The sequence below is a fragment of the Lissotriton helveticus genome, chromosome 3_1, assembly GCF_964261635.1.
Source record: "Lissotriton helveticus chromosome 3_1, aLisHel1.1, whole genome shotgun sequence".
In the NCBI taxonomy this organism is placed as follows: domain Eukaryota; kingdom Metazoa; phylum Chordata; class Amphibia; order Caudata; family Salamandridae; genus Lissotriton; species Lissotriton helveticus.
In genome coordinates this window covers 1,662,921,325-1,662,938,011 of record NC_136061.1, presented here as the reverse complement: position 1 = coordinate 1,662,938,011, position 16,687 = coordinate 1,662,921,325, and the positions used below count along the sequence as shown (strand labels likewise).

Below are 16,687 nucleotides of genomic sequence, written 5' to 3'. Positions count from 1 at the left end.
TTTCGCCAGGACAAACCAACTCGTGAGTAATGATAGGAGTCATCAGCTGATTAAAGTCGACGTCAGGAGAAACCGGTCCGCAGAGACACAAATCAATGGCCCAATCGAAATCACAGGTCAGGCAGTGAAATACAGGCTGGACACAGGTGAAGTAGGAGAATCGAAAAGATAATCCATATGCCGTGCTTAATATCGCCAACGGCATTGTGCCATAATATTCTAGCATGCGATTGCGGAACAGTGTCAGCAGCTGCAGGGTGGGAGGTTGCATAGGAGGGACATCCATATTTAAAAATGTAAAAAAGCACAAGAGCGTCCGCTGGTAATGCAAGTAAAAATGCCAATCCACGAACCAGAGTGGAGAAAATAGAATGAAAGGAAGCAGGGATGACTCCAAAGATTTTCTCAAATGAAGTCACGAGACCACTGGTAACAACTTTAAAAAAGTGTGCCAGGGTCTTTGTGGAGGATGCGTTAAAGATAGTCGGAACCATCTTGCTGAAATTGAAAGGCAAATCTGAATTGAAAAGGGTCTGCACCTCTGTACGGGTGTTCGCTATGTGAAGCGCGAAAGTTTCACGGGCCGAACTCAAGGCCACCTCTCTCTGAGACAAAAGAGCTCTTATTCTTGCCATGCCGTTGAAATCTGTCCCAAGGTTGGTATTTGTGGCCAGATTGAAAACTCCCTATGTTCATGTGTGGGAGGAAATAGAACATTTCTGCAGCAAATAACCCGTTCACTTACTGTTACGATAAAAGGAATACTTTTAATTAACTCAGAACAATCTTCATTATTGAGCATCAAATAACTACCATTTTCCAACAACTTGAACGTGGGGATGATAGCAGGAACTGGCGTGCCTTGCAACACGCAAGCCATATTTGGTCGGTGTTTGTTGCATGAACCGTGTAACTGTATGTGCCTACACATTAGTGAATGATCTGGCGTCTCAGTGCATTCCTCTCCATTCAGATAAACTTCTTGATCATCTTTGAAACATCTGTATGTGTATAAAAGCGACCAGACCTCATGAAGAAAAGCACTACCTAAAGGTTCATAACGACCTATTGGTATATATTTCATACAATTTGAAAACTTATATAAAGCAAAAGGCAGCGTTATTAAACCGTGGATAAGGCACGTTGCCAAAAAACCCGCAATCCTCTGCTGATGATGTCACTGAGCATGTCATGAATGATGTAATATGTGACATCATCAGCAGTGGATTACGGGTAATAGTATCTCTAGTTTACTCCCCTATAGCTGTCTTTCTTTTAACATAAGTGTCTGTTTCCTTCCCTTATACTTACTGTTTTTGGTTCGCTTCTGGTTCGCGTACCGGCGAGCGAACTGGGAAGCGAACTAAGAGAAATAGAGGTTGGCACAGTTCCAAATATTGTACCAATTTTTTAATAACGGGGAGGTAGTTCTGAAAAGAACTTTTTTTTTTATTGTTTTTGTTGTTTTATATTTTTTTTATTATTTTTCGGAACATTTTTTTACTTTTTTTGAATTTTTCTGAACAGTTTTATATTTTTTGGGGTTTTTCTTGGAGGGGGCAATGAAAACGATTCATTGTAAAGGGCTCAACAGGAGCAACAAAACAAAAAAAGAAGTATTTATTATTTTGGGCGTTTCGTACAAACTTGCATATGATAGTCAATAGCTCTGTTGATCAGAGTGATGCTTTTTTCTCCGTAGGAAATGAATCCATCGCAAAATACGCAGATGTGTTTTACTTCACCAAATTTCATTTGTATATTTGGCACCATCTCCCTGCCCTCTGGTCCCGTTACTTCCGGTACAACAGATCTTCTGGCCATAATAGGGAGATTATCTAGGTCGTTCCGAAACTGTGCAGCACTGTAGTTGTTAGGATGCCACCTAGTCATATGGCGATGCATTGTGTAGTTTCCGAAACTGTATTTTTTCTCGGTTCCTCTGGACAGTCTATCTTGACATATAAGGCAAGTTACGTATCTTGCATTTACTTTTTTCTGACCTTTGGGAATTTTAAAAAATTGCCAAATGAAGTTTTCTTTCCGGTGAGACGTCCTGGGCTGCTCAGGCAAAAACTGCCTCTCTTCGTGCTCGTCGTCCTGTTCCTCTTCTTCTTCTTCTTGTTGAATTATAACTTGAGCAGGTGGTCCACTCTTCCTTGGATGTGGTGGAGGTGGTGGGGAAGCACCAGCTGAAGCTACTAAAGAAGCCATTGCTCAGTGATCACAAAGGGTCTTTCTCTCACAATGATGAAAGTCAGAGTGAGGAAAGAAGGAGGGATTTTCATCATTTGGGAAAAACAAGAGTTCTCAACCAATCAAAAGTGTTCATTTTAGATTATATGACCTAGTCTTACATCATTAGGAAACCAAAAGTGAAATGAACCAATGAAAAGTGTTATTACCAAGTCACATGACTTGCTGTGTTTATGTTAAGCGCTTTGCAGGGCCTCCCGGTTTGCTTCCAGAAACCTGCGCTTTGCGACTCGCTTCGCGTACCAGTTCGCTAACGTAGCACGTCATATGACGTATCACGCGACAACGTGAAACGTCATGCGGACGGGAGGCGTCACGATGTTGTTTTCTAACGCGGCACTTGCGGTAAAGAAACGTTTACCGGCTCGCGGTCTATTTCGCGGCATCAAGGTCAGCTAACGGGAAGCTTCCCGATTCGCGAAGCGGGAACGAAGAAAAAAAAATATTTAAAAAAAAAATTATTCATAAACATATAAAATATATTTTGGGATTTAAAGAAGAATACATTTTACAGCTACAGATATTAGCTGTTAAAAAACCAATGAAATTCACAGAAAAAACCATAGGTTATAGACCATATATAGTTAGGAATTAGCATTTAGAAAACCTTATTTTACTCACACAAAACCATTGAAATTCCATATATAGTTAGTTGCACTAACTATATATCGCGCACCCGCAATCCACTGCTGATGATGTCACATATTACATCATTCATGACATGGTCAGTGACATCACTGATGACATCACTGATGACATCTCAAATGACATCACTGATGACATCTCAAATGACATCACTGATAACATCTCAAATGACATCACTGATGACATCTCAAATGACATCACTGATGACATCACTGATGATATCATTCATGTGACAATACAATGCATCTCCTCACACTTTAATATAACCTCTGTTACACCCAGTGTTAAATACAGAGTATAATTTTTGAAACCATTGACACACCAATACTAGTTACTACATACGCACTCACTGATTCCTATGTTTACACACACATTCACTCATTCACCCATACAATCATTCATACATACAATCACTCATCTTTACAACACTATCATATGCACTCATACACCTATACAGACACTCACACTCTGTCACTCATCCATGGAGTTACTCACACACCTAGTCAGTCCTGTAAAGAATCAATCACACTTCCATTTTCTATACAGTTAAACATAGAGCACCTTACATTTTGAAACATATACTAACACATACTTACTCTCTTATACAATCATTGATACAAGTACACATTGATCTGCACAGAGTCACACACCTCCCAGCCAGCCACACACACACTCAGTCTCCCATACAAATACTTGGGCAATCAATCAATAATCCATATAGTTACTCATATAGCTACTGATCAACACATGCAGCAGTTTACAGAACAACAGACATAATGATGCACAAATTAAGACAGTTTAGTCACTAACCCATGCACTCAGTGAGACACATTAATCACTCACTCATACATTCAGTCATGCACCTACTAAATCCTTCGTCCAGACACTTATACATCTACTCATTCTTCAATATGTAAGACATATTTTAACTTTACAGAAACATACAGTCACTGGATGTTGTCATCAGTGATGTCATCAGTGATGTCATTTGAGATGTCATCAGTGATGTCATCAGTGATGTCACTGACCATGTCATGAATGATGTAATATGTGACATCATCAGCAGTGGATTGCGGGTGCGCGATATATAGTTAGTGCAACTAACTATATATGGAATTTCAATGGTTTTGTGTGAGTAAAATAAGGTTTTCTAAATGCTAATTCCTAACTATATATGGTCTATAACCTATGGTTTTTTCAGTGTATATATATATATATATATATATATATATATATATATATATATATATATATATATATCCAGCCACAACTTGCTCCTTCAAACACGAGCCATGAGACCCTGGTAGGGCGGGTCGGTGTAAATGGGGATGGAGCCACCCATTAATAGATCCAGCAATTACCAACTTCTCTACTGAAAAGAGGCACACCGACACCTGCTTTAAAACAGAAACGTTCAATAATTAACGGAAAGCAGCATAAATCATGCTGCTTTCCGTTAATTATAGAACATTTCTGTTTGAAAGTGCGCTTTGAGTGAGAGAATGTGACCTGCGTCTTTAAATCACGTGGTCATTTCAAAAAACGCAACTTTCCCGTGACCAAGGCTCAATGGAGTTGAAACATGTTGGGATTTGCAGTACCTGTGCGCTCTCTCTTTGTGTGAAATAAAGCGCTTGAAACCTCTTTCAGCAGGTGTCGGTGTGCCTCTTTTCAGTAGAGAAGTTGGTAACTGCTGGATCTATTAATGGGTGGCTCCATCCCCATTTACACCGACCCGCCCTGCCAGGGTCTCATGGCTCGTGTTTGAAGGAGCAAGTTGTGGCTGGATTTAATGTACGTGAGCCTGACCCGCCGACCTTTACTGAGGCAAGACAGGAAAATTCCTAATGAAACCTGCAGTTATGTCGGAAAGAGAGACGAGAGGAAACATTTCCTTTTGCCAGCTGAGAGAGGAGAAAGCGTTACCTGAAGAACATTGCTTGGATATGCAGGTTTGCAAACTTTAAAGCGCTAAAACAGTACGATTGAACACTGGGACTGCAGCAATGTGACACTGGCATGATTTATGCTGCTTTCAGTTAAATATTGAACATTTCTGTTTTAAAGTGCGCTTTGAGTGAGAGAATGTGACCTGCGTCTTTAAATCACGTGGTCATTTAAAAAAACGCAACTTTCCGGTGACCAAGGCTCAATGGAGTTGAAACATGTTGGGATTTGCAGTACCTGTGCGCGCTCTCTTTGTGTGGAATAAAGCGCTTGAAACCTCTTTCAGCAGGTGTCGGTGTGCCTCTTTTCAGTAGAGAAGTTGGTAATTGCTGGATATATATCTATATCTATATATATATATATCTATATATCTATATATATATATATATATATATATATATTATAATATGTAGTGAACAGCAACTGGTTAATTTGCAAACGTTCTGTATAACACCTGTCACAGATGGCCACCGGATACCTTAACAAACAAGGTGACCTTTTTTAGATGCAAACATTAAGCAATCCAAAGTATGCTAAACTTGAGATCTGGTTACACTACATAGTTCTTCACTGTGTCATAGCAGTGCGCTCACTAAAAGTGACGGTACAGATATGCAGTTTGGCACTATGAGTTTTGGGCTGATGTGAAAAGCATTAGCTTAGAGAGCCAAGGCAAAGAGAATAGCAGCAACCTGAGATGATGCAAAACGGTTTTTAGTGGAACTCCGATATCTAATTGCTAAAGAAAAGATCCACCACTATCAGAAGCAGATAATAAGATGGAACTCCATAAAGCTAAAACTTGAGGAAAGTGAGCTGGTATACGGAAACAGAAAGAAGAGGGCATGCCAGTATACTCACAGCGGTAAGGAGTAGGATACGAACAGACCACAGATGGCGATAGGTGGGTGGGCACCAGTTAACATGTGCGGTGGGAAAGATCCAGCAGACGGATGGGTGGAGGGCAGGGAATACGTTCAGTAGATAAATCAAGTGGCATGTGTGTTAGATTGGGAAATCATCCTGCTATACTATGCTGCAAAATGCAGGGAATGGTGCTAAAAAAAATGACATTTTGAAAAAACTAAAGTAGAACAAGTGATGTGGTGAAGAATAGGAGCATTATTCCCCAAAACGCGATTTAATTCATTGGAAACACCAACAAAGTTGTGATGTTTGTCAAAGATATTATTTAGATAAAACTTCAAAATGTCTAAGTAAATATACCTAGAATTGTACAAATACCACGAAGCTCCTTTGCAACATATTAAATCAAGGCTCTGAACACTAGCTCAGGGGCTATTTTTTGCGGTTGGGAGTTTTTGAGGCTTGTGCTTTTGTGTGGTGAATGCTACAATCCTATAAAGTTATAAATGTGGAGGGAAGAGGAGCACTCCTAAACTGAACGTTTTTTTTTAAAGTTACTTTTTTGTGTACGTTTTATAAAACATTATTAAATGGGTGCCTCACTGTTGCATGTGTTGACATCACATGCGTGTAATAAACTGAAAATCTAACAGGATTAAAACCCTGAATGCGTTCATGAGGCGATATGACAAGGACACCTCATGTTCCAAATGCCGGTGGAACTTGGTCGTAATATAACGATCAAAATGCTCCGTAGTCGAACTGGAAAGAGATGTGTACCATTTTGGATAACACTGACATTGATGAGGATACAGTCTAAGTTTTCAACAAAGATACGCCCCTGAGGAAGAGACCATAGAGTCCCGAAAGGCATGGGGCTGCATTTCAATGCCATGATATGATTTGCTATTCTTAAGTCTGTTATTTCTTATATATACTTTGGTTCGGATTGTAAACCACAACGGCAATTTGAAGGTTATCTTGTTGTCAATTCAATTTTTTTTTTATTCAAAAAGTCTTTATTTCGATTAATCATCATAAAATACAGGAACAATAGCATACAAGGATAAAAACTCGTCCTAAAACTGTCAGATAAAACGGTTTAAAATATAAATAACAGAGATACTTTAAAACCACATAATAATTGATTAAATCAAGTATAATCACAAGACTTTTGTAAGTTCTAAAAAGGGAAACATATATAAGAATATTCGGTCAGTAAAGCCAATTAATACAAACAGTTCATTGAGCTAAAGGCACCTGCTCTTTTTTTTCCCTAATAGCCCACGCCCAGCTCAAGAATTTAGATACCCCAATAACAATAATCTCGTTAGACCCTGATTTTAATAACCTTTTAGCGGCCAATGCAGAGCTAGTACCCAAGTATCTGCATAGAGGTTTGAGCCACGTTCTGCGGGGGAGCTTGTAGGCTGGGCAAACATAAAGAAGGTGGTTAATATCTTCGTTAAGCTCCGGGCAGAACGGGCACGCCGCACTAGCCCCAGAGGACCATTTACTGGTAAATTTCCTTATAGGAAGAGTCTCCACTCGGAACTGATGGTAAAGCTTGCGATCTCTAGGTTTAGTTATTAGATCCCAATAGCTTTCCTTCGAGGATTCATCTTTAAGATCACAATAGGCTTTAGTCAAAGATGAACCAGTCAATGACGAGAACCGCTCAAATTTGAATAAGGTTCCAATATGCAGCTTTGAAGGCGGATTTGGAAGGAAATGACGCAGTTTCTGGACAATTCCATAAATCACTCATCCCCATCTTGCTAAGAAAAGATTTGATGCTGCTTAGCCATGCAATTTTGTTTCTCGTTGTCAAGTATTAAGTACAGCACACCGAATGATGTGTTCTATATGATTTGTTGATGAGTAATAATGTGTACATGATACAACATGACCGAGTTGTTTTTTGATTACATTTTCTGTTTTTGGATTTAATTCAAGCAAACTGTGTAAAAGAGATTATGGAACGGTTAGTTCTAAGTGAACAGTGCTCACTGCATTCTGGGTTTTGATCCGGTTAGATTTTCAGAAAGCTACAATCCTGCAGAACACACTCCGCTATGGAAAGCCACACCATTTGGCAGTGGGGTTGTGCATACCTTTCTCTTGTGCAAACCTCACCTGCGTCAGTCTTTATGCATAGTTACAGGCTGTCACTCAGACTGTGACTAAGAATGAAGAAGATAAGCCCTCCAGATCGGCATGAGACCCTGGCTTCAATTGCGCCTGATGTCACAAGCTTAAGTAACACGAGGACAGACTTTCTTGTCCCATCATTCTGCCACCTGTAGCTTTGCAGTTCCACAGTGGGCCGGTCATCTAAATCATGTGCGACTGACTACCAACCTCCACTTCAGTCCCAAGTACAGGACGATGCACTGTGTGGGTACAGTGAATCTTAGCCCCTAACTGTTGCATTCCGGTGACGCATTGTGCCTGAAACCCTATGTAGAAGAGAAGAGGATTCATACATTTGTCTAATTCTTCTTGCACGTCTGGAAACACGTCCAGCTGATGAATGAACGTATTTGGTGCACAGCAGGAACGCGAGTCAGGCACACATGATGCCAATTAAATGTTTGTGTGGCGGCTTCCAGGGGTAACCTTTGTTTTCATCACTTGGTGAGGGAAGCCTGAAGTTACTAGATTCACTCCTGTTAACGGAAAACTAAGTTCATAGTACTGGAATTCCCAATTGCAATCCATTCTAGTGAGGTGCATTAGTTCAATGGAAGCAAACACTAAGACTCCCAGAAAGCAGCAATATAATAAATAAAAAAAGCCCTAAACTTGTAACATGAAGTTATGCTCAAGTTGGACAATCAGGGAACTCTTTTTTTCTTTCTAGCACAAATATTATGAAGCACAGAGAACCCAGAGGATTTTACCAACTTTAGTTGCGACGTCAAGCAATCCAGCAGCAGACAGTAGCAGTTTCGAAAGCCCTGCACCAACAACACCTGCCCTCATCTAAAAAAACAACTCCACATAACAAACAGTGAAACTCTGGGTTTGCATGAACATCCTGGCTTGGCCAGAAGAACTTAAATAAACGCTCAACCACAGAGTTCGGGTTGTTCCGGACTTTTTGACCCGATGTACCACTTATTTGTCGTGATGCCTTTGTCAACACAAATTAAATTTAAAGACTATATATACAAATCAAAATCGAAATACCAGCGCCAGTACTTACAGCAATAATGGCATTCAAAAAGTCAAACAATAATCTGTGGCCACTAATGCATGTGTTTAGCACCAGTTCCTTAACACACATGACTATCGGTTTAGGTTGAGAACTCAGATGTACCAATATAAGGAGGCGCATCACCAGCACAGTGACTAACAGAGCAATGTATGAGTCCCTGGAAGGGTAAGCCTCTTTGAAGTGACACCGATTAAAACATTAATGTCCGTTTCATACGCCACATGCAATAATCCTATACTGAGAGAATTTTAGACCTGTTACTTTATACCAGCGATTTGTCAGTTAATGCTTGACTCAAGTACATTAGAAGGTGAAGCCCAGAACACAGACTGGTATGGTTGGTAGAAATGGGGGAGGGGGGCAATACAAGCAGAATTACAAGTAGGTTGGATCGTTTAAGATTTGGCAGGGTGATGCAAGCGATTGAGGTGATCTGGAGATGCCTGTAGCAATTAAGTGGTACAAAAGGGGGTGGTGATGGACGGAGCATCTGAACCAATCAAACACTCACACCCAGTCAACAGATCAGGGTTTAATCCATCACCGTTCTTTAGCCCACTCTGCCACCCCAGTTCAGACATGGCCATATACAAATCAGTCTGACCCTGTGCCTCATGGGAACAGTCCAGCCCGAACTACCAAGCCATGCATCCCTGGACCGGAAACAAGCTTCCTAGGACCGGTTTCTGGCATTTCAGCCGTCTTCAGCCAGGCTTGCTTGAATCCAGTGGCAAAGTGAGCAAGGGACTCACGTCTGAGCATACCCTGCCAACTTATGGCAAACAAAGCGGTACAAAAGGGGGTGGTGATGGACGGAGCATCTGAACCAATCAAACACTCACACCCAGTCAACAGATCTGGGTTTAATCCATCACCGTTCTTTAGCCCACTCTGCCACCCCAGTTCAGACATGGCCATATGCAAATCAGTCTGACCCTGTGCCTCATGGTAACAGTCCAGCCCGAACTACCAAGCCATGCCTTCCCTGGACCGGAAACAAGCTTCCTAGGACCGGTTTCTGGCATTTCAGCCGTCTTCAGCCCGGCTTGCTTGAATCCAGTGGCAAAGTGAGCAAGGGACTCACGTCGGAGCATACCCCGCCAACTTATGGCAAACAAAGCTTTGCTCACTTTGCCACTGGATTCAAGCAAGCCTGGCTGAAGACGGCTGAAATGCCAGAAACCGGTCCCAGGAAGCTTGTTTCCGGTCCAGGGAAGGCATGGCTTGGCAGTTTGGGCTGGACTGTTCCCATGAGGCCCAGGGTCAGATTGATTTGCATATGGCCATGTCAGAACTGGGGTGGCAGAGTGGGCCATAGAACGGTGATGGATTAAACCCAGATCTTTTGACTGGGCGTGTTTGATTGGTTCAGATGCTCCGTCCATCACCACCCCCTTTTGTACCGCTTTGTAGCAATTAAGTGGCATGAGTTTGTGTGGAAGGGGTATCCTGGAGGGTGGAATAGATTAGCCAGCAAACTATCTGTTGTTTATGTGGATTCTTGCATAAACTTTTGGCGGGAGGTGGCCCAGGGCATATCGGACATCACGGCCTCGATTGGGGGGCAACGGACAGCGAGAGATAGTTATGTTTTGTTATTTGACTGTTCTGCTGTGATTATAGGATTTCTCCTTTCAAGGTGAGAGGTTACCCGTTTATGATACAATGTTCCTGTTCGTTTTCATTGCCTTTTCTTGAGATTTGCCATGCTGGGTGTTCGGGCCGCCTCTGCCCAATTGCTAATGTTACTTTTATTATGTTCATAAGGCAACTGTTTTGTTGACATGGCGATACCTTGCCCAACACTCCCCTCCTTTGAATACCTACCAGGGCAGACCCATCGCCCTCCCTAGCGCCACACTTGTGCCATCCGTTCCTATCCAATAAAAACCGTGCGCCCCCACTGCATTGATGGACCCTCGACTTGACACACACACCGCGCTTCCAAATCAGATGACCATGACCCCCTTTCCGTTTTTCCCCCTCTCTTTTGCATTCCTTCATTGTTTATTTCAGAATGTTATTTCCTTTGTTGCACCGACATGGCTGGAACAGTTGTGATGAATCGCAGACATGATGTATGAAGCGGAGGACTATTGCATTGTACGACATGCCCCGCAAACATGACAGACATCTTTGAGATGTAGAGATATGTATGTTGTAGCATTCATGTTCTCATTCCTCCTGTGATATCAATAAAGGATATTTAAACAAAAAAAAAAATAAGTCAACTGTTTTGATAAACTAATATATAAATATATATATTTTTTTAGGGGGTTCTAGCATATTGCCAGATGTGGTCGGGGGACTCAGGCAGACGAGCACATAACATGTGAATCCCAGCAGTTAAGAAGGCAGAGCAGGGATTTTGGAGGGGGACACGGGTGTTCAAGCAAAGTGGCAGATGGGCTGGAAATCCAGCATTTTTTGGCAGTTTTATATACCGCGAACTCGACCCGGAGGTATTGGAACGATTTACACGAGCACCATTTACATTACACAAGAACACAGTGATTTAATTTTTTTATGCAAGGTGAGATTACGTGATTTGCTCTAAATCTAAGGATGTTGAGCCGACACATTGAATCTGGGGGATCAAGTCTAAGTCGGCAAATCTGGCCTTTACGCAACAGCCTTTCTCCAAAATTGGTTGAGAGTGGTGCAACTCTGAGCGTGTGGTTGGAGAGGACTGCGGCAGCAGGTTTGTGCGGGCCAAACGAGGGGACTCCATTCGAGTGACAGAAATACGTGCAAGAAATACAAATACACCCAGTGCACAACCCAGCAAACGGAGTTTTCAATCGGAGCTCATCACCATAACGATTTGCGTTCGTGAGGTGATGGCTGCGTACGGGCTAGTGTGAGATTGACCCTGTGAACTGGCAGATGTTGGGTAAGCAGCGACAATACACCAACAGGTGTGGGAGGGGATTCAGCAAACTCTTCAGTGTCCTCTGGGAATAGTACCAGAGCGACAGCTGGGTCTCAAAACAGCAGTCGGGAGACAAGACAGGCCACGGAACGAAAGTGACAGGCCTCGCTCCTGTGAGCCCTAGAGAAGGCTATCCGGGCCTACCTGTTACAAAAACCACGAACACGGCGCTGCACTGCTTAGCCCTGGCAATGGCGTCCGGGATTGTGCCTTGAAACCACAGCATCCTCGCCTCTCCCAGTCCAGGACTCCTGACAGCAGCCTGTCACCCCGACTGCCTCGTACCACAACACCCAAACTGATGACTAACTGTTCCCGGCGGCGGTCTGCGCTTGCGCGTCGGCACAGAGGCATCACGGGAGTTGTAGTCTTATTATCCTTCCGCATTTCGTCGCTACCACTGCACCACACCAAATAAGATCTCAAAGGTACCCCTGGGGTACCAAGGCAGATATAGTACCCCCATTGTTGCTCAGGTAAATAAATGAAGTGTGGAGGACTCCACTATCGCTCTTATATTCCCTTTGATTTCTGATAAACTGAGCCGCAACTTTGTGATCGAGATTTGTCAGTTGCCGCGTCCTTTGCATGTGGTGTGACGAAATAAGTCACGTGAATAACAAAGAGCATATTTTATTTTTTCGTCGTGGCATTCTGCTGGAATTCATGATTTTTTATCACGCAGAGTTTAGAATTTTGGCCGTTATTTAAAATAATTCACTTCTTTAGTGTGTAGCATTATTACGTAAAAGCAACGTATAATACAGTTTATGTTAGCTTTTACCTATATTGGTTGAGCATCCAGAACCCAGCCATCTCTCCCTCAGGCCAAGGAGGGGGCACCTTTCATTGATCCCCTTGCTTTGACCACGAAACCCTTTGCCTAAGTCCTACACCCAAAGAACCTGTCTTCCTGGCCCATACTCACATATAGCAAGGTATGCACATCTGGTGGTGGTCAGAGCTGGGGTTGCTCGTCCAGTACAGGAGTCCGAAATTCCACCACTCCTTGAGCAGCCCTGGGGCTGCAGTCAATTGCACCAGTAGCGTTTTGAACACTTCCATCTCTTCAGGGGCTTCCTACCACCCCCCAAAAAGGGCCTCACCAAATTTCTCTCCTTGCTTTTACCGCATCACACTGCACCTCACTTCAGAGTTACTCCCATCAGCCCTGCCTACCAGACCTGTACTATTCCCAGCTTCCTCCACCTGGTGTTGTGTTTCATAGGATTCCCCAAAATAGGCTTGAGTAGTCCCCTAACCCTTCACCTACATTTACCGTACCATTACACTACATAACAGGTTTTGGTATTGACCTTTTACCTAGTTAAGTGCTGCATAAATGTTGTGTGGTTTTCCCCGAAAACTAACCTCATTAATTAAACATGAAATTTCTCTGAATCACAGCAGGAATACCATCTCCTGCATAATAACTATGTATAAGCGTCATCCCTTCTGCCATCCTCGGCCGACATGACACAGCAAGGTAGAGTCCTCTGAGGGTACCTTTTGGGTATATATACACCATATATTTGCCAGGTCAGGCAGAGGAGAAAGACTTCCATGCTGACACACTGATGAGAGACGCTGAGGTTCCTGCACACAGACACTCCAGCTTGCAGTGGTCTGACATCCCTCACGGGGTGCCCATCTTGAGACCAAGACGGTGTTCCACAGTCTCTCACCCCAAGTAATGGGGTTGGCTTCAGCCTAGGGCGATCCTTGGCTTTACACCTACATGCATGCTAGGTACACAGAGGTACATCTAGTTAGGGTTTCATCGTAGGAGTATGCAATATTATTGTAATGTATTTATATGCTTGTATATATTCATTGTTTTTAGCACTATGGTAGAAATCTACCATCCATTTACTCTATTGGTGCTTAATATCGTTTATATCTGTTTCTGTCTAATGGTTGTTTCAGGACACCTATTTTACACTAGAATGACACTGGTTCAATAAATGCTCATTGAAAACGTTCCCACCTTTTATTCTGTGTATCTCTCTGAGACAAAGTGAGCACTAGTGACTGAGCGAAAAGTACTGTACTGCTTCCACGATCCCTGCTGGGTCAGGGTTGTCATGTTCGATAGTTGCCAAGAACTATTCTCTCCTTGGTATGAGGAGTTTACAGTGGCACTGTGAGCTAACTGGTATAACAGGCGATCATACCCGGTGGGGGTTCTGGAATCAGTCTGGACATCAATCCCACAGTCTATTTTGTCTAAACAGGCAGATCCTATATAGGTTTATAGGAACTGAGATTGGCTCCATTAAAACAAAACTTCAGACATGCATATAAGAAATACAAGGGAAAACTCACATTCTAGGTCATCCAATCTAGTTCCAAGCTCTAACGTTGATGCACACACATAAGATCAGCAACTTTTATGGCGTAAGGTCTAAGTGTTAGAAGAAAAAAACATAAAGCTTCAAATCAAGCAAGAAGACCTTGAGAATGGGAGTCAGTGTAACATACAAATGAGAGGGCTACGATATCCTGAGCTTCGCCCATGATCTACTACAGTCTAGCCGCAGCCACGCAGCAGCCCCTCCTATCATGCTTCATCATGCTCACAGAGAGACATCGGTGACATCCAACTCCGGCTACAGAGCAGATTTCATCACATAATAAACTTTCTGCTCGAACACCACACCAGGTAGCAATGGGGTAATCTTTTTAGCCTTGTGAGTCCCGAATGTGGCATTTCAAAGGGGTACTAGCGCTACAAGGGGGTTATTACTGCATTTCAGATTTTAACTAAATTTAGGCTGTTTTAACTCCATTTTAAGGGTTGCTAAATACCTTTCCTGCGTTTTGCACTTTTTGCTCACTGTGTTGTTCTTTGGCCTTGTTCAGTGCTTGGCCCGTGGTGATGATGAGAGAAACACTGATGCCATTTGGGTAAGCATACTAATCGTTAGGCTCAGCTGACCACTAAATGATCCTGAGGATGCAAATGCCAGGTTGAGTCCCAAACGTGCAGCAAACCCAAAGCCGCATTTCATAGCGGTATTAGTGCTGAAAGGGGGGTTATAACTACAGTTCAGGTTGATTTAACTATATTTTAGGCTGTTTTAACTACATTTTAAGGGTTGCTAAACACCTTTCCTGCAGTTTGCACTTTTCACTCACTGCGTCAGGCTTTTGCCGTGTTGAGAGTTTGGTCTGCAGTGAGACAAACTGTTGGAGATAAATCTCAGGTCACTTCTAGTTAGTTACATGTAGATTTATTGTAGGACACAGCTGAGCGCACACCTCGCCGGCGAACTAATTTACAACACAAATACTGATGCCATTTTGGTCAGCATACTAGTCGTTAGGCACAGCTGACTACTAAAGGAGCGTGAGGACGCGGACGCACGATGGAGTCTCAAACTTGTGGCAAAACCGAAGATGCATTTCAAAGCAGCAGTAGTACTGAAATTGAGGTTATAACTGCTTTTCCGGTTGATTTGACTACATTTTAGGTTGTTTTAACTACATTTAAGGGTTGCTAAATACCTTTCCGGCACTTTGCACTTTACACTCAACGCGTCATGCTTTGGCCTTGTTTAGTGCCTGTCCCGCTGTGTGAGAAACACTGACACCATTTTGAGCAGCATACTAGTCTTTAGGCTCAGTCGACTACTAAATAAGCCTGCGGATATGCGGTTGAGTCCCAGATGTCTGGCAAAACCGAAGCAGCATTTCAAAGCGGTACTAGCTCTGCAAGGGTGGGTATTACTGCATTTCAGGTTGATTTGAATACATTTTAGGCTGTGTTAACTACATTTTAACTGTGCTAAATACCTTTCCCCACTTTGCACTTTTCACTCACTGCCATGTGCTTTGGCCTTGTTCAGTGCTTGCTAGGTGGTTAGACAAATACAGACTCCATTTTGGGCAGCATACTAGTCTTTAGGCTCAGCTGACTACTAGATAAGCCTGAGTATGCGAACACTCCATTGCGTCCCTGTTAGAAATGGAATCTCTGGTTGGCTAGGGCTCGTGCCACAGCGAGGCAGAGACCACCACTCTAGTCAGGGGCAAGGGAGTTACACGCCAAAGATAACCCCTGCTCACCCCCTTGGTAGCTTGGCACGAGCAGTCAGGCTTATCCCGGAGGCAATGTGTAAAGTGTTTGCGCAACACACAGACACAGCAGCAACACACTAGGCACACCACAAAAGGAACTCCACACAAGGTTATATATAAAAATAGCCTTTGTAGTACCATAAACACATTAGATCATAATCCCACAATTTACACTGTGCCAACTGGCACTGAGCAGTATCTACAGGGAATGATATACACATGACAGGGTCACATGGACTATCGTCAGAATCATCACTTATTAGAAATTAGGAAATGTAGAACATATAATAACTCTAGCACAAAATATAGATGTAGAGCACTACCAGTAATTATTGGTGCAAAAATGACCTCAGCATTATCACATTAGGTATAAAACATATCCTGCATAAATACATTATGCATAAGCACCATAGCATCACATTAGGCCTCACAAGCGTAAACACCTTAGGAAACAGATTAGCATAAAAGCAGTGTGCCCCAATCGGGAGCACAACACACTGAACCTGGCCCAAGGCCAACTGGCCTCTCACAAGGGCTCAAATGCTCGATGTCCAGAATGTCCTGGCAGGCTGCGCATGCAACAAAAGTAGAGTGTGCAAAAGTTCAGGCCTAAACGTGGCAGCTGCCCACTACTTGCTGGGCAGCTGTAGGAATGATCACAGGGACCAGCGTGCCCCTTGAGCCCCTCTCTGGGACTCTAAATGAAAATGAAGGTGCCCAAACGTCGCAGCTGTCTGTGC

At 42.9% G+C, this 16,687-nt stretch overlaps 1 protein-coding gene across 2 annotated transcripts in view; it reads right to left on the bottom strand.

Annotated features, from left to right (window-relative positions):
• Positions 1-12,205, bottom strand: part of UBXN4 (UBX domain protein 4) — a 230,193-nt gene extending 217,988 nt beyond the window's left edge. For both annotated transcript variants that reach the window (XM_078682452.1, XM_078682453.1), the window contains exon 1: positions 12,012-12,205. In XM_078682452.1, coding sequence (XP_078538578.1) covers positions 12,012-12,093 — 82 coding nt within the window. In that variant the 5' untranslated portion in view covers positions 12,094-12,205. The remainder of the gene's footprint in view (positions 1-12,011) is intronic.
• Between the last annotated feature and the right edge of the window lie 4,482 nt (positions 12,206-16,687).